Source organism: Bufo gargarizans, chromosome 4 (assembly GCF_014858855.1).
Source record: "Bufo gargarizans isolate SCDJY-AF-19 chromosome 4, ASM1485885v1, whole genome shotgun sequence".
NCBI lineage: Eukaryota > Metazoa > Chordata > Amphibia > Anura > Bufonidae > Bufo > Bufo gargarizans.
Genome location: NC_058083.1, coordinates 404,502,744 through 404,521,356, shown reverse-complemented (window position 1 = coordinate 404,521,356; position 18,613 = coordinate 404,502,744). Strand labels below are relative to the sequence as shown.

Genomic DNA, 18,613 nt, shown 5'->3' with positions numbered 1-18,613 from the left:
TTGTTTGGGCCGTGTTTGCCTTCTCCTCCCGTGGGTGGGGTGGCCTTCTCGCTGCCTGCGGTTTGCTAGTACGTATGCCTCCCTTCCTCCTGCGACATACTTTTTTCTCTTGGGGTGAGGCTGCTTGTCGCTAGCTTTGCACTCTTTTCTGAAGAGGTCATTCTGTCCACCTGTATGAGCCTAAGGTGTTGTCCAACACACAACAAATGAATGCCCAATGTATTCACCGCTGTATAACTTGTATATATGTAGACGGGCTCTGCTGGCTCGCTACTGCACCGAGCTGGGTGGCACTCATTCTCTGGTGTGGTCCCGTTGTGACTGCACCAGCCATGTTCATTGGCCCTTCCACCTGGGGGGTGTTCGGGGTACCTTGATGCGTACCCGTTCGTCCTCCCGTGACATTGCTTCCCCGCGCAAGCCGTCGGGTCAAGAGCGTTGTCTTGGCGCCTTCTGCACTTCAGTCTGATCTGCTACCAGGAACAGACCGCTCCTCTCGGGTAGGGTCACCCAACTTCTCTTGGGTGCTCGTCTATCCAGGTCTGAGGGACCTCCACTTTTGGGTTCTTCAGGGTTTTCGCCTTCTGCGAGGCGATCTGCAGGTCGTCTCACAGAGTAGCAGGTATTCGGCTTTTGAACTGTCCTGTGGCTTCCCTGTTTGCCATTCCTCCTTTCGGTTTGGAGGGTGTTATGCCGGCCTCTGTCTCGACTGCTTTTCCTCGCTGGCTCGGTTGTTTTGGCTTCCTCTCTGAGTTTGTCACTCCGAGGTGGCTTCTGCACCGGCCAGGCCTCAGAGGCTGTTTTCGTCATTGCCCCCTCCCCTTCGGGGGTGAGCATGGTTGTTCATTTGGATGGTTCCGGGGGTTACTTGTGGTCTCGTACCGTCTCCCTCGTTTTCGCTGGCAGTACTAGCTGTGTGCCTGTTTGCCAGGCCTATTGCGTTCTGTCCTCCCGCTGGGTGCAGATTGCCTTTCCATTCTGGGCATATGGTCCTGCTGGACTTACCTTTTCGGTAACTTGGGAGGACTACCCTTCGGTCACGGTTGTCCTTGACTTTCCCTCACCAGGACTGTAGAACTCCTTCCTGTGGTGGCTACGTCGACTTGGACTTTGGCCTGTCTTGTCCTGGCATCTGTCGGCTGCTGGGCGGACCCTTCCGGTTTCTTCCGTCTGTCCTTCTGCTCACCCACTCCGGTTGGATACGGGACTATGTTGTTCGGGGGCCGACGGGAGTTTTCTTCCGACCCTTGGGCCGTGTTACTGGTCTGCGCCTGATCACATTGGGTTTTTTTCCCGCTTGCCAGGCGATTCCTGCGAGCGCGCTGGTGTTCGCTCCCGACTGTGCTTCGTCCGGGTTCGGTTGTCGGACTTAGGGTTCTTGACTAGGTTTTGTGGTAAGTGGGGCATTCCCCCACTCTGCTTTCTCTCCCTTGGTTCTGTCTTTCTCTAGTCCGGCCTGACCCTAGGACTGGGACTCTGTTACTGAAGTGTCAAGTGTCGGCGCTGTCCTTTCCCTTGCAGCGTTTTCTGGCCCTCCTGGGCCTGTCATGACCTTCTTCCACAGAGTGGCTCTTGGTTCCTCTGTACCGTTCCCTGGTACCGCCCTGGGAACTACACACTGAGCTCTTGGCGCTCCACTCTTTCCCTTGGTGCCGTTGTAGACGTTCTCCCTACTCCTGCTGTCCTGTACAGTTGTGTTTTCTGTTGCCATCATGTCTGATGGGTGGCCCTTCGTGTTCTGTGCCCTCTGTCCTTTTCCAGGACGGGGCTGTTTCCCCGTCCCTTCCTTCTGAGGGTGGTATCTGCCTTCTTATCTACGAGGCTTTGGTCATCCCCTTCCCGTCTCCGGGAACGGGCGCTTCACCGCTTGGAGATTGTTTGGTTTTGCAGTTGTTACTTGGAGATCTCCGGCTCTTGTCTGCGTTCGGTCTCTTGTGTTTCCAGGATGTCCGCGCAAAGAGTTGACGGCCTCCAGGGTGGCTTTCCTTCGCTCTCTGTGTCTATTGCTGTGGTTACCGCACCAAGGGCAGGGTTCTGCTTTTGGTGTCACCGTTCATTTCAGCCGGAGCGGTCGGTGCCTCCTGGGCCGGAGGCATAAGGCTTCGGCCATGCTTTTGTGCAAGGCGGTCGCTGGTCTTCCTTGCACACCTTACTGGGTTCTACAGGGTGCGCACTGGGGCTTCGGCGTCTGCTGCCTTGGGCCGCCTGGTCTGCAGGCGGCGGTTTCTTGATGCCTTCGGGTGCTTTGCCCTGGTGCTGTGGTCCCTCCCCTCTTGGACTGCTATTGAACGTCCCAAGGTCTTCTGTGTCCCCCAAGGAAATTGGGCGAGAAAACGAGATTTTTGTATAACTTACCAGTAAAATCTCTTTCTCGCTCTTTCCTTGGGGGACACAGCACCCACCCATTCTTTGTTTCCGAGTTTGTTTTACCCGTTGGGTAGTTGGCTTGTTGGTTCCACTTTTGGACTTTGCCTTTTCTCACTACTTGGACACGCAACTGGCAGTCTCTCTCTCCAGGCTGAGGGTATAGCTGTGGAGGAGGGGCTTAACAGTTCTTACTTAGTGTCACGCCTCCTAGGGAGATGAGCTATACCCAAGGTCTTCTGTGTCCCCCAAGGAAAGAGCGAGAAAGAGATTTTACTGGTAAGTTATACAAAAATCTCGTTTTTTCTATATTATTTTGTAATTCAAGTTCTTTTTTTGAAAAGTCAGTATGGTCCTTGAATTTTAGTGCTGTCTCGGTTAATGTGACTTTTTTCTTTTCTAGCTGTTCGATATTAATCTTTTCTTGTTCTAACAATAGTCGCATAAATCTGATGGAGCTTGTTGTGGCCTCAGTTTCCCATTTTACCAATAATTCAGGGGTACTGATCCGTGGCGCAGGGCGTATATATATTCTGAGGCCATTAGGGACAATTGAGTTTTTTATATAGTTGTCAAGGGATTGAATCTCCCACCACGCTTTAATGTAATCCTTGTGGATCTCGTATAGGTCTTTAAAAATAGTCTTGAGTGAGGGGGTGGTTATGTTAGATAAGGTTAGTTCTTTGTCTGAAAAAATCTCACTGGCTTCTGTTAGCCATCTGTCTTCATTGGTCTGCGTGCTTAGGAAGCCGGCCATCACCTGGATATTGTGATGGTTATATATTCGATATAGTTTTAAGCAAAAAAAGAAGCATTCACAGTTTGAACATAATCCTGTTCAGGGGAATCAGTAGTAGAATGAGGTTATATACCAGAGAATCACAGAATTACCACCATTCTAAAATATAACCTTTAATTGTATTTAAATAAAAGTCAATACACCCTTATCTATACAGAAATTAGAAAATAAATAAATACAAAAATAAATCAAAAAATAGGTCTAATGGTATAACCCATCTAAGGCTGATAGGGAGGTGGTAGAGCAGTTGTGTTGGGCCTATAGGGAAAAATGTCCCTAAGAAATGAAGGTCAGTCACTCCGAAAAATAGGGAAAACTTTGAAAGTTTCCTCAAGTGCAGTCACAAAAAAAAATCAAGCGCTACAAAGAAACTGGCTCACATGCGGACCGCCCCAGGAAAGGAAGACCAAGAGTCACCTCTGCTGCGGAGGATAAGTTCATCCGAGTCACCAGCCTCAGAAATCGCAGGTTAACAGCAGCTCAGATTAGAGACCAGGTCAATGCCACACAAAGTTCTAGCAGCAGACACATCTCTAGAGCAACTGTTAAGAGGAGACTGTGTGAATCAGGCCTTCATGGTAGAATATCTGCTAGGAAACCACTGCTAAGGACACGCAACAAGCAGAAGAGACTTGTTTGGGCTAAAGAACACAAGGAATGGACATTAGACCAGTGGAAATCTGTGCTTTGGTCTGATGAGTCCAAATTTGAGATCTTTGGTTCCAACCACCGTGTCTTTGTGCGACGCAGAAAAGGTGAACGGATGGACTCTACATGCCTGGTTCCCACCGTGAAGCATGGAGGTGTGATGGTGTGGGGGTGCTTTGCTGGTGACACTGTTGGGGATTTATTCAAAATTGAAGGCATACTGAACAAGCATGGCTACCACAGCATCTTGCAGCGGCATGCTATTCCATCCGGTTTGCGTTTAGTTGGACCATCATTTATTTTTCAACAGGACAATGACCCCAAATACACCTCCAGACTGTGTAAGGGCTATTTGACCATGAAGGAGAGTGATGGGGTGCTGCGCCAGATGACCTGGCCTCCACAGTCACCAGACCTGAACCCAATCGAGATGGTTTGGGGTGAGCTGGACCGCAGAGTGAAGGCAAAAGGGCCAACAAGTGCTAAGCATCTCTGGGAACTCCTTCAAGACTGTTGGAAGACCATTTCAGGTGACTACCTCTTGAAGCTCATCAAGAGAATGCCAAGAGTGTGCAAAGCAGTAATCAAAGCAAAAAGTGGCTACTTTGAAGAACCTAGAATATGACATATTTTCAGTTGTTTCACACTTTTTTGTTATGTATATAATTCCAAATGTGTTAATTCATAGTTTTGATGCCTTCAGTGTGAATCTACAATTTTCATAGTCGTGAAAATAAAGAAAACTCTTTGAATGAGAAGGTGCCTAAACTTTTGGTTTGTACTGTGTGTGTGTGTGTGTGTGTGTATATATATATGTATATATATATATATATATATATATATATATATATATATATATATATATATATATATATATATATATATATATATATATATTCATTCATATTCTCCCAAAAGAAGAAAAAAAAAAGGACACTCTTTTGGCCTCCAATAGGTTGAAAGAGGCCTATGGATATGTTTAAGGTATACACCCAGAGCTTTACCAGTGCGTAAGAACCAAATGTACAGTATACTGTAAATGGCATGAATAATGAATGCATAGTCGGTGTAGTGGAAGGGGCCATCTTCTCTTTATTAGAAACCAGCGTATTAAGCTGTATATAACTGCATGAAATGAAAGGTAACAAGTGTAAGCATTTCAACTACCAAAAGACATGTACCCTATTCTCTATTCAAAATGTAGTTCTTGCTGATTTCCTCTCCGTAAATATCAGAATTTGTATATTTTATGTGAATTTTGTTTTCTGCAGTTGAAGCCTTAACGTTTCCACCATCATCTGGAAAATCTTTCATCATGGGAGCAGATGAGGCATTAGAGAATGAACTAGGACTGGGAGAACTGGCAGGACTCACAGTGGCCAATGAGGCAGACTCTTTGACGTATGATGTAAGTTCTAATGTTCTCAAGTTCATGCAGCCCTCAGGAATTCCTTCTCCCTTCCTGGTCTTTTCCCATGTACATATATATTGAGTAAAGTACACTGTATGACTAGATACTACTTAAAGGGAGTCTATCAGCACATTTACCCCTTTTTTACAGTTCCCATAGCGCTGTAGCCGCAACACAGATGATTAAAATGGTACCTTTTATATGCTTTTTTGGACTTGCAAAACTGCCAAAAACGAACTTTGATGCATATGTAAATGAGGGCTCGCAAGTGCTCTGGGGCGGCGTCCACCGCGTTGGTGCTCAGGCAGCTATTCCTCTTTGGCTCTTATCCCCGCCCAGCCTCTTCCTCTGCCCACACATCTGTTTTCTCTCCCTCTCAGCGAGATCCCGCGCCTGCGCGATGACTTCCTTGGCCGGGGCATGCGCACTGCGATGTCCATTGCTGGCACAGCATCGCAGTAGCTTATGCCCATGCGCCGGCTAACCGCCTCCTTTCTGCAGTTTTCGCGCTGTTAGCCGGCGCATGCGCATAAGCTACTGCTTTGCCGTGCCAGCAATGGGAATCGCAGTGCGCATGCCCCAACCAAGGAAGTCAGCGCATAGGCGCGGGATCTCGCTGAGAGGGAGAGAAAACAGATGGGCGGGCAGAGGAAGAGGCTGGGAGGGGATAAGAGGTAGAGCTGCCTGGGCACCAACGCTGTGGACGCCGCCCCTGGGCACTTGCGAGCCTTCATTTACATATGCATCAAAGTACGTTTTTGGCAGTTTTACAAGTCCACAAAAGCATATAAAGGTACCGTTTTAATAATCTGTGTTGCGGCTACAGCGCTATGGGAACTGTTAAAAAGGGGTAAATGTGCTGACAGACTCCCTTTAAAGGAGTTGTGCACCCAGTAATAAGAGAGGTCATCAATATCAGATCGGCAGGGGTCTGACTTCCGGCACCCCTGCCGATCAGCTGTTTGAAGAGTAGGCGGTGCTCGTGTGCATCGTCTAGGAAGTCACCACAGCGCATTGTAAATACAGGTGCTTGGTCCTCTCACTTGAATACAGCGCATTCTTGTAATTACACCACACCAGTGTAATGATGAAGAGAACGCAGCTCACACGAGCGCCACATCCTTTTCAAACAGCTGGGGTGCCGGGAATCAGACCTCCACCGATCATCCTGATGATGGGTCATCAATATTACTTGCTGCATAACCCCTTTAAGATGAAACTTCAATTCCAATCAATCCTTCTTTTGTATTCTACATAACCAGGGATTGTGTGAGATTAGAAAAACATGCCAGAAACTGACCCTATTGTCCATGGGGCGGTCTGGGATTGCATAGGCAGGGCAGTGTGAAAGCTACATGACGGACAATAATTCACTTTCTACTATCCCGTCTGTGAGTTGACATGCGCAGCTTCATATTTGCGTGTCTTTTTGTGTGGAAGTTTAACTTGTTCCTGCTTCCTTCGCAGATTGCAAACAACAAGGATGCACTTAGAAAAACATGGAATCCTAAATTTACTCTTAGAAGTCACTTCGATGGAATTCGGGGACTTGTGTTCCACCCAACAGAGCCAGTCCTTGTAACCGCATCAGAAGATCATACGTTAAAAATGTGGAACCTGCAAAAGACTGCTCCCGCCAAAAAGTATGGCTATAGTTGTATCTAAAATGTATAGATAACCTTATTGAGTGGAGACAGAAAGCATGAAGTTCTCTGTAAGGCTGCTTTCAAACAGGTTTTGGTGGCATTTTATTATTTTTTTTGCCCCGCCATTTTTTATCACGTCTTTTGCAGTAAAAACGACAGCTCCAAATGTTATCTGAAGGTATGCGGATATTAAGAAACGACACTCAAGCCCTTTTTTTTTTTTTTTTTTGTTACAAACGTTTTTCATAAGGCTTTTTTTGTCGCTCTTGGTGTTTTTTTTTTTTTTTTAAGGTGTTTTCACATGACCTTCCCTATAGCCAATAAAACGCTAGTGGTAAGACAAGAGTGTGCAAAAAAAAAATACGCTAGAGAAACTGCCCCAAAAAAAGCAGGTGGCAGAAAAGAATAAAGCATTGGCTTATTAAGGCTTTTTTTTTTTTTTTTTAACTGATTAAATAATCGCAAGAGCCAAATTCACGGGTGTTTGGACCCTGACATCACTCTCCTCCTCTTCCTCCCAGCAGTTATATGTGAACTTGTGTTCTTTGTGTCCATATGTTATGGGGAATCTCCACTAATACATTGTCAAGTTGGAAAACGCAAACGAATGTGCTTTCATAGGTTGGCATCGAGCATACTTTATTTTGCTCTTGTCATTTGATTATAAAGGAACAGAGAACCCCACTAATCTGTATGAGGCAAACGTGGCAGTAACTGAATGTGCATTGCTCGGAATCTGGTCCAGCCTGCTTTTATAGTGTTGGCTTATCTGTCATTACTCTGGGAGCCCTCAGAGTTTATTAGAGATAAAGGCCTTGTCTCTCCTTGGCTGTACGTTGTCACTGAGGCTTGATTAGAAAGTCAATATAATTGACTAAAATAGTCTTAATGGATGTTAATGGGTATTACAACTATCGAGTCATGTAAAATGCTGCCAGGCATTGATTATGCTGATTTTAAGCAAAAGCCTCAAAGTTAATTCAGTTTCCTAATTGTAAACCAGTGGCAGCCATGGCTGGGGCTGTTCAGATCTTGTTAAATGTATAAAAGCTGTACGTTTCAGCCATCGATTACAGTGTTGAAAGTATGGATGGGACTTCTAAATCTGAGCGAATTGGATACTGCAACTTCCCGTAGCTGCCAGTCAAGGATAGTTACGAGTTTGTACTTTTCCGGTTCACATTCACTGGGGAACGACCAGAACACTTGCATGGTGCCCTCCAGTTCATCTTTTTTGTTGCAGATTTACTGATTCTCTGGCTCCTCTTCCGCCATCCAAGATGGCCGCACTGCTTCTCAGACTGTCTAATGAAGGGTTGTCACGATAACAAAATTTTATTCATACCAGGCGGAAAAAATAAAAGCAGCGTGCATTCCGCTTTTTATGAAACGTCTGGGCCATATTAGAACAGTCCTATCCTATTTTATTTATTTTTTTGGTGGGGACAAGGTGACAAAAAAATGTCGAATCGCAAGGTTTTCTTTTCTGTTACAGCGTCAACCGCATAAGATATTTTTAAATATTTTAATAGTTTGTACTTTTTAGGACATGGTGATATGTAATATGTTTAATTTTTATTTACTGTATATATTTTATATGTAAAATTGGGAAAGCGGGTAATTTAAACTTTTGCATGTTTTGTTTTTAAACTTAAAAAAAACAAAAACTTTATTTAATAGCTATTGGCCACCTTAGGGATTAGAACCCTTGTCCTATTCACCCTAATAGACATCTATTTGGTTGATTAGGACTTTACACTCTCCCTGCTGCCCTGTGCTTTGTGATCACAGCAGCAGGGAGCTCACCATGGCAGCCACGGAAGGCTTCAATAGTGTCCTGGCTGCCATGGTAACCGATCGGAGCCCCGTGATTTCACTGGTGGGGTGCCGCACCTGAAGGGTTAATTGACGCGGTTTGGCTGATCGCTGCGCCCTGTCATTAAGGCCGGCACCCGCAGTCTACATTTGTATTAATGGTTTAATTATATTCATTGGTGGCGCAGTGGCCACAGCCCCTCCCCTCCTCCTCAGTGTTATCTCTCCATTGGTGGCAGCTGAAGCTGTGTCACAGTGGGAAGGGAGGGACTCCTTCCTTCTCCACTGTACCAGCTGAGGAGAACATGGCACGTGCTTCTCTCAGCCATGTTCTCTAACTGATACTATCGGAAAATAGCATCTCCCGGTATAGAATTGATCCGGGTCTGAGTATCGATTGGGTATCAATAGTTCGATACCCGATGCTGTGCATCAGTAGCCCAAGACATTTCCTAGTTGTCCAGCCCTGGCCTTGGATTGGCCAGCACTGTTCACATGAGCCCACGTGCTGCCCTAAATGAACAGAGCGGCAGGTTGCTGCTTCATTCATCTCTATGGAAGTTTTGTACACGGCAGAGTATGGCACTCTCAGAAAATGTAGAGTGTGGCAACCTAGCAGTAGTTTGACGCGCACAATATACATTTTTAAAACATAACCATATATTATGTTGCCTCTGTTTCAGTGTTAAGAGCGCAAGCTCTTGCTGATGTATATGCTTGTGGTATATGGGAGATTCGCACAGCTTCACATATTACATGTGCGTTGTTTTTATGTGTAAACTTCTGCGTAGATGTGCATTTTAGGCGAAGATGTTTGTTTTGATGCATTTTCTTTTTTTTAAATCCTGTTTTTCACAATTAGGGATGAGCGAATTTCATATTTTGAAATTCATTTTCGGTTCATCCTGTGGTATTTACTGAATTGCGTTATGGATTCCGTTACCATGGACCATAATGCAATTCCATGACGGAATGCCTTTAGAGGCATTCCATTATTCATTCCGTCATAATAGAAGTCTATGGCCTGCATAAGGGATCCATCCCGTTTCCATTATGCAGGAGAGGACTGTGGTGACGGGATCTATAACGCAATTCAGTAAATACCACCGCACCAACCGAAAACTAATTTCAAAATATTAAATTCGCTCGCCCCTAGTCACAATGTTAATTGAAGGCGGACTTGGTTGTCAGCAGTTCGTCCAAGCAACTGCAATCAGCAAGTTGTCTGCTTTCAGGAAATATATAGGTTTTGGGCATGCACTTTTCAACCACAATAATCCCTGTAGTTAAAAAAAAAAAAAAAAAAAAAAAATCCAGTTTAAAAAAAAATATGCATGTAACTTTAGGCTCAAGTGGGATTTATGAACTCTACACAGGGGGGATAATTTGCAAACTTGGCTCAACCCCTTTAAGTTCATTAAAGGGAATCTTTCACCGAATATGACCATTACAGACCACTCAGATCAGGTTCTCCATTACTTTCCCCAGATTACTATGGTACCTTTCATATTGCAGTCCATGGCCGATTTGCTCCAAAAAAACACTTTTTTTTATACCATATGGTAACTAGGTTCTGAAGGTGCCCAGGGGCGGCGTTCATGCGGCTGGTGCCCAGGCCCCTGGGCGCTTTGCTTACCAAACCCCTCCTCTTTCACCCCTCTGGCCCGCCCTTGTTTAATCTGATTACCTACTTCTCTCTATCTGAAATCCCGCGTCCTAGCCGGTCCACACATTCCCGGTACGTGCGCACTGCATTGCCCATTATTGGCAGAGGAACAGGGACTTTCAATGCGCATGTGCCAGCCTGCGCAACCTGATCCAGCCGGCGGAGGCACAGGATTTCAGACGGATATAAAGCAGTACTATACATGGGACGTACCTGAAGACATAATGAACACAGGAGGATACTAGCCCTGAGCGCAGGACCTCAACCCGCGTTTCACCTCAGCGGCTTGGTCAGCGGCTCCTGACGAAGCCATTGAGGTCTTGCGCTCAGGGCTAGTATCCTCCTGTGTTCATTATGTCTTTAGGTACGTCCCATGTATAGTACTGCTTTATATCCATACATGGTTTTTTATTACATCCATATTAGGCCCAGGATATATTTTTTTTGTTGGGTCATCCCTATACCTTGGTATCTAGTGATAGACTTGACTCGAGATATCCTTTACTATACGGTTTTGTCCTGGTTGTCTACTTTTCTTGGACGTGAGGTGCTATTCATGGACATCCAGCTATTATTTGGCTCTGTCATACAGTATATAGCCCTAATTGAGGGTCACTACTACTACTTGTTATGCAGATTTGGTTGTCCTTGTATCATTCACCTCTACCTGTCGGCCATCTATGCTTATTGTTGCGTGGATACATATGTAAACACAGTTGTGTATACTGCCCTTTGCTTCTCTGTATACTGTCTACCATCCTGTCTTTTCCCCATTTTTTTTATATTTGATAATAAATTGATATTTTGGTATATTATCTCCGCTTGCTTTTTGTTAGTAGATTGGATGTTGTACAGGTGGAATGTTTTGCTGTCTAGTTTGGACAGAGAGGTTTTTGTAGGTTAAACAATGGTCATATTCGGTGAAAGAATCCCTTTAACCTATGCAATAGCATGAAACTATTGTTGACCAGATGAAGTAGTGGGTGCTTTTGTTTGTACTGGTGCAGCTGTGCCCCACCCATTGTACATTGGTGACATATCGCCTCACTGACTGCTACCAATACAGCAAAAACTAAATTGTGGGTTTACCATGAAACACTTGAAGGGGTTCTCCAAGAATTAAGAACATGAAAATACTGAAATGTATTACTTTTATTATAAAGTCCCCAATACCTTTCATTAGATATAATGGCTTGTTTTCTCTGGGGAGCAATCATCAGGGGAAATAAAATGGCCACCGTCCATTGGTACATAAAACCTGTCCAAATAACACAGGAAGACAAGTTACTTCAGGGCACTGAGGTAAAGAGCTACCTCATTCTTCTCTCTGCTCTACTTGTCAGGGATTATGGTCCTGAATACTGTTTAATGTGCAATGGAGTTCGAGGAGACATGAAGTACAGAGCGGACGTGGGGATGTGGCGGTGTCCTGCTGTGTGATTAGGGCAGGTTTTGTATGTACTAATAGGACGGCAGCTATTTTATTTCTCCTAATGATTGCTCCCGAGACCAAATGAGCCATTATAATTAATGAAAGATATTTGGGAATATATTTATAATAAAGTAATATTTTTTTTTTTTTTTATTACCAGAGAACACCTTTTAAAGGGTTTTCTGGGATCAGAATATCGATGGCCTAGCCACAGAATTTGCTGCTTGATAGGGGCCCGCGGTCTCTACATCTTTAACACAGGTCGTCTATCTACACGACATCTACATGGTAGTCATTGTGCGGGGGAAATTATGGCTTCATCAGCGTCTTCGGGGCAACACTCACTAAAGAGTCTGACTCTCACCGGTCTGAGGATAAGCTGTCACTTTTCTGAACCTGATAAACCCTTCAAGTTTTAACTTGATCCTCAATATTTGCATTTCTGGGGACCTCAAAGGAAATGCAAAGGAAAATTAATATGGTAGACTTGTCCTGCAATAACCTTAAAATCAGGATTTTTACAGTGCATCTGTATAGTAACTGTACCATACAGTGTACCATGGCAATCGCCTGCTCAGTCGGCCTGTGTACTACTGGCTTCACAGCTTGTTGGAGTTCATTGCATCCGGCATAGCCGGAAAGGCCCTAAGCACCGGCTGGCCCTATTGACTGTAAAGGGACCTCGCTGGGATTCGACCAGACAAAAAACGTTGTCTGCCCAAATCCTGGCACTAATGCCAGAAACTGGATTCCTGATGGGTCCCCTTATAGTCAATGGTCTTCAGTGTGGAAAAAGCAGTATCCGGCTATGCCAGATGCGGTGAACTCTGGTAGGCTGTTACTCTGTTGGAACAGCCTGCCGGAAGAGGTTTACGGTAATGTGAAACTAGCCTTACACTTTCATTCTGATCCTTCTGCGTTCTCTATTGTTGAAGTCATGAAATGCGTCTCTCATAATGTTTTGTTTTCCATTCTAGGAGCACTTCACTGGATGTGGAACCAATATACACTTTCAGGGCACACAGGTAATAGAAATGCCCCAGGCTCTGGTGGGCTTTAACTTTTTGCTTATTATATTTGCTCAGCATATCCTGTATTAACTCGCTGCAGATTTAAAAGGTCAGGTTATGCTAGACCTATCCTAAGGATAAATGTTAAAGTCCTGGAAAAACCCTCTAAATAAACGAATGCAGTTAAAAGGTGAAAGGTTTGTCATTTTAGTTTCCTAAGGAGCCTCTGATAGCAGAGGACTGAGCAACTAGCACTAGATGAATCTCCTCCATAGTGTTTTATTTTCTCCTGCAGTCATTTTGTTGTCTGATGAATCTTTGTATTCATTTACTAAATTGATAAATTAATAAGGCATTTTATCCCCCTGCAAGATTGAGATACTATTTTACTAGTTTAATAACCTTTTTTTATTATTGCAGGTTATTAAAGCTATATTTAGAGAGCCTTTATTAAGATGCCAATTACCGCAACCACTTTATGTTGCTCTTGTTTATTGCGTTGTTATGTTGTACTCTGGCTACAAGAGATGCTCTCCATAATGCTAAGATGCAGCAATAATTATAGTCAGAGTATCTTTTGAATAACCGCACATCATCATGTCCTATTTTAATCCATTCATATTTTATTTAGGCGGGACATTTATGACTCTGCTAATTATTTTAAGTGTGTTTGAAATAAAAGCAAATGCTGCTAGGAATCGCTGCTGGCAAAGGCATTGTGTGGTAGTCTGTAAGATAGAATTAAAGCGCTTCTGTACTGATCTCGGCGTACGTTATAAGGCGGCAGCACAGGAAGTGTGAGCACTTTGTAAAGTACACGGTGTTAAAACTTTGCCCCCAGAAGGGATGGAGCAGTGAACCGTAGCAGCGTCCATGATGCCGGCTGCAAGGACAACACGTACAAGCCCGCAGCTGTTGTACAAGCTTGCTCGGCTTATTCTGGAGGCGTTCTTAGTCACATAATGTTAACACATGTGACAGAGTATTAGCCCTTCATGTACTGACACTTTTGTAACACACTATATGAAGAACAGAACCCTTTAATCACTTACTACTCCTCTCCGTTTAATTATTCCAAGGAGAAAATGAAAATTCTGCATGTTTAATTGACATACCGTTTTCTGTGGCATATTTAAAACGTAAAGGGGTTATCCAATATCATAAACTGCCCCCCTATGGAAATATACATACTTACCCCGCTCCCTGCGCTGCTCCAGGTCCCCGCACCGCCGCTGCTGCTTCTCCCTGTACACGGATGAAAACATAAAACGGGGACGAGCCTCCCTAACATCACGGGTCCCTGACTGCCATTTGGCTGCTGCATCCGTGTACAGGGAGAAGCAGCACGAGCAGCGCAGGGAGCCGGGTAAGTATATTCCCTGTGAGGAGCCTAGCACATGGGGCAGTTTGATATTGGATAACCCTTTCAAAGGGGTTGTGCCAAGTATAAAAGTTATCCACAGAGTAGCCGCTTCATTCCTTCTGTAGGGAACTGCTGGAAACAGTTGTGCGCTGTGAAGGCCACATGGGACCCCCATTCTTGCCATCATGGGGGTCCCAGCAGTCAGACCTCCACTGTTCAGTTAGTTATCCCTTATCCTGTGGATGGGTGATAACTTTCTTAATTGGCACAGTTCCTTTAAAAGGAACTTTCTAATATACAGACAAGATTTGATTGGACCTGTCATGGTCAAGCAATAGTCTTGCTAGCTTCACCAGTGTTCCCTTTCCAGAATACTAATGAAAGCCTAAATTCTGCAGCACTGCTAATTCGGCAAAATCGCCCGTACATATCCATTCATTGGGGATTCTAATGGCCAAAATGATGATGTTAATATGTCACAATATTAGTGTTGTGTGCACCCCGAAAGCAGTCCCCATTCACCTTTTTGCCTCTGTTGAGCCACTATGCCTCCGTATACATCTTTCTTTTTTTTTTTTTTACTGTATGGAAATAACAAACTACACTTTTGAATACAGAGACATCCTGCAAAAACCATGTACCAATCATAACTCATACTCCAGTCCACACACAAGTCTCTGTACCATACACATAGCGTACTCCCTGGTACTGCAGGAAACGGGTAAAGCAGACAGTTTACTCTACAGAGATGTGTATGGGTTTTTTAACCCCTTAAGGACCGGGCTCATTTTCACCTTAAGGACCAGGCCATTTTTTGCAAATCTGACCAGTGTCACTTTAAGTGGTGATAACTTTAAAACGCTTTGACTTATCCAGGCCATTCTGAGATTGTTTTTTCGTCACATATTGTACTTCATGATACTAGTAAAAAAAAGTCAAAAAAATTAATTTTTTTGCATAATAAAATACCTAATTTACCAAAAATTTGGAAAAATTAGCAAATTTCAAAGTTTCAGTTTCTCTACTTCTGTAATACATAGTAATACCCCAAAAAATTGTGATGACTTAACATTCCCCATATGTCTACTTCATGTTTGAATTATTTTGGGAATGATATTTTATTTTTTGGGGATGTTACAAGGCTTAGAAGTTTAGAAGCAAATCTTGAAATTTTTCAGAAATTTACAAAAACCCAATTTTTAGGGACCACTACAGCTCTGAAGTCACTTTGCGAGGCTTACATAATAGAAACCGCCCAAAAATGACCCCATTCTATAAACTACACCCCTCAAGGTATTCAAAACTGATTTTACAAACTCCGTTAACCCTTTAGGTGTTGCACAAGAGTTATTGGCAAATGGGGATGAAATTTGAGAATTTCATTTTTTTGCCTAATTTTCCATTTTAACCCATTTTTTCCACTAACAAAGCAAGGGTTAACAGCCAAACAAGACTATCTTTATTGCCCTGACTCTACTGTTTACAGAAACACCCCATATGTGGCCATAAACTACTGTACGGCCACACAGCGGGGCGTAGAGTGAAAGGTGCGCCGTATGGTTTTTGGAAGCCAGATTGTGCTGGACAGTTTTTTTGACACCATGTCCCATTTGAAGCCCCCCTGATGCACCCCTAGAGTAGAAACTCCATAAAAGTGACCCCATCTAAGAAACTACACCCCTCAAGGTATTCAAAACTGATTTTACAAACTTTGTTAACCCTTTAGGTGTTGCACAAGATTCAATGGAAAATAGAGATACAATTTCAAAATTTCACTTTTTTGGCAGATTTTCCATTTTAATATTTTTTTTCCTGTAACAAAGCAAGGGTTAACAGCCAAACAAAACTCATTATTTATGGCCCTGATTCTGTAGTTTACAGAAACACCCCATATGTGGTCCTAAACTACTGTACGGGCACACGGCAGGGTGCAGAAGAAAAGGAATGCCATACGGTTTTTGGAAGGCAGATTTTGCTGGACTGGTTTTTTGACACCATGTCCCATTTGAAGCCCCCCTGATGCACCCCTAGAGTAGAAACTCCAAAAAAAGTGACCCCATTTTAGAAAGTACGGAATAGGGTGGCAGTATTGTTGGTACTAGTTTAGGGTACATATGATTTTTGGTTGCTCTATATTACACTTTTTGTGCGGCAAGGTAACAAGAAATAGCTTTTTTGGCATGTTTTTTTTTTTTTGTTATTTACAACATTCATCTGACAGGTTAGATCACGTGGTACTTTTATAGAGCAGGTTGTCACGGACGCGGCGATACCTAATATGTATACAATTTTTTTTATTTATGTAAGTTTTATACAATAACTTCATTTTGAAAACCAAAAAATTGTTTAGTGTCTCCATAGTCTAAGAGCCATAGTTTTTTCAGTTTTTGGGTGATTATCTTGAGTAGGGTCTAATTTTTTGCGGGGTGAGATGACAGTTTGATTGGCACTATTTTGGGGTGCATATGACTTTTTGATCGCTTGCTATTACACTTTTTGTGACGTAAGATGGCAAAAAATTGCTTTTTTTACACATTTTTTTTTTTATTTTTTACGGTGGTCACCTGAGGGGTTAGGTCATGTGATATTTATATAGAGCCGGTCGATACGGACGCGGCGATACCTAATATGTATACTTTATTTTTATTTATGTACATTTTACACAATGATTTTATTTTTGAAACCAAAAAAAATCATGTTTTAGTGTTTCCATAGTCTAAGAGCCATAGTTTTTTCAGTTTTTGGGCGATTATCTTGAGTAGGGTCTCATTTTTTGCGGGATGAGATGACGGTTTGATTGGTACTATTTTGGCGTACATGCGACTTTTTTGATCACTTTTATTACCTTTTTTGGGAAGTAAGGTGCGCAAAATTTCAATTTTCTCATAGTTTTTATTTTTTTATTTTTATGGCGTTCACTGTGCGGGGAAAGTAACATGACCATTTTATAGATCAGGTCGTTACGGACGCGGCGATACCTAATATGTGTAGTGTATTTTATTTTTTTAATTTTTATTCAGTGATAAATGTTTTTTTTTTTATCTTAACTTTTTTCACTTTTTATTTGATTTTTTTGACCCAGACCCACTTGGTTCTTGAAGATCCAGTGGGTCTGATGTCTGTAAAATACAGAACAGAACCTATATAGGTTTCTGCACTGTATTTTACTTACACTGAACAGGTCTATGCTTTCAGCACAGATCTGTTCAGCACCATGGACAGCAGGACGCCTGATCAGGCGTCCTGTTGCCATGGGAACCTTCCCCGTCTGCTCAGTTATGGTCAGAACTTCGCAGACGGGGAAGGGTAAGGACGGGGTTCTGGGGGGGCTGTCTGGGGGCTCTCTCCTTCTCCCATCGGGGGGCTGCAAAGGCACAGCAGCCCCCCGATCGGAGAGGGAGGGAGCTCCCTCTTACTGTTAACCTTTTCCATACAGCGGTCCGTACGGACCGCTGTATGGAAAGGGTTAAACGGCTGACATCGCATCAACGATGTCAGCCGTTTATACCAGGGTGCCAGCAATGTGCTGGCACCCTGGTATACCCACTGTACACCAACGATTATGCAATGGGAGGCGGGCGGGGGATCGCGATCCCGCCTGCCGCACCGCCCGCCTCCCGCAACGCCCCCACTGCATGCGACACCCCCCTGCACCACCCGCCGCCATCAAATCGTGCAGGGGTGCAGGGGGGGGTTAACAATATTGATTTCGGGCACTCTGAAGTTTCTGATCCCCGCGGTCAGGGACCGCGGGGATCAGAAACGGCAAAAAGCGCAGCAAACCGCAGGTCTGAATTGACCTGCGGTTTTCTGCGATCGCCGATACGGGGGGGTCAAATGACCCCCCCCTGCGTTGTTACGGGATGCCGGCTGAATGATTTCAGCCGAAATCCCGTTCCGATTAACCCCAGCGGCGCCGGAATTAAGATTTTAAGTTAGGACGTACCGGTACGCCCTTGGTCCTTAAGGACTCGGGAAATAGGGCGTACCGGTACGCCCTATGTCCTTAAGGGGTTAAATAGATGTGACTTGTTGCACAAAAAAAAAATACTTTAACCCCTTCAAGCACCATCCTGTTTGAACCAAATGCCAGAGCCCCATTTTTAAAATCTGACCTGTCACTGTGGTAATAATTTTAGAACACTTTTACTTATCCAAGCCTTTCAGAGATTGTTTTCTTGTGACACATCGTACTTCATGATAGTGGTGAATTTGAGTTAAGTTTTACCTTTTTATGAATACAAAAAATCTAAAATTTGCAGAACATTTGGAAAAATTATCTATTTTTAAAACTAGAATTTCTTTGGTTTTAAGACTAATACCGATACTTCATAAAATAGTTATTACTTTACATTCCCCATTTGTCTACTTTATGTTGGCATCGTTTTGTAAATGTGTTTTTTTTTTTGTTTTTTTTTAGCACGTTAGAAGGCATAGAAGTTTAGAAGCACATTTTAAA

General features: G+C 43.6%; 1 protein-coding gene across 2 annotated transcripts in view; it reads left to right on the top strand.

Annotated features, from left to right (window-relative positions):
• Positions 1–18,613, top strand: part of STRN (striatin) — a 118,318-nt gene that overhangs the window by 73,307 nt on the left and 26,398 nt on the right. For both annotated transcript variants that reach the window (XM_044288548.1, XM_044288547.1), the window contains 3 exons: positions 5,083–5,219; positions 6,690–6,865; positions 12,759–12,806. In XM_044288548.1, the coding sequence (XP_044144483.1) occupies positions 5,083–5,219; positions 6,690–6,865; positions 12,759–12,806 (361 nt within the window). The remainder of the gene's footprint in view (positions 1–5,082; positions 5,220–6,689; positions 6,866–12,758; positions 12,807–18,613) is intronic.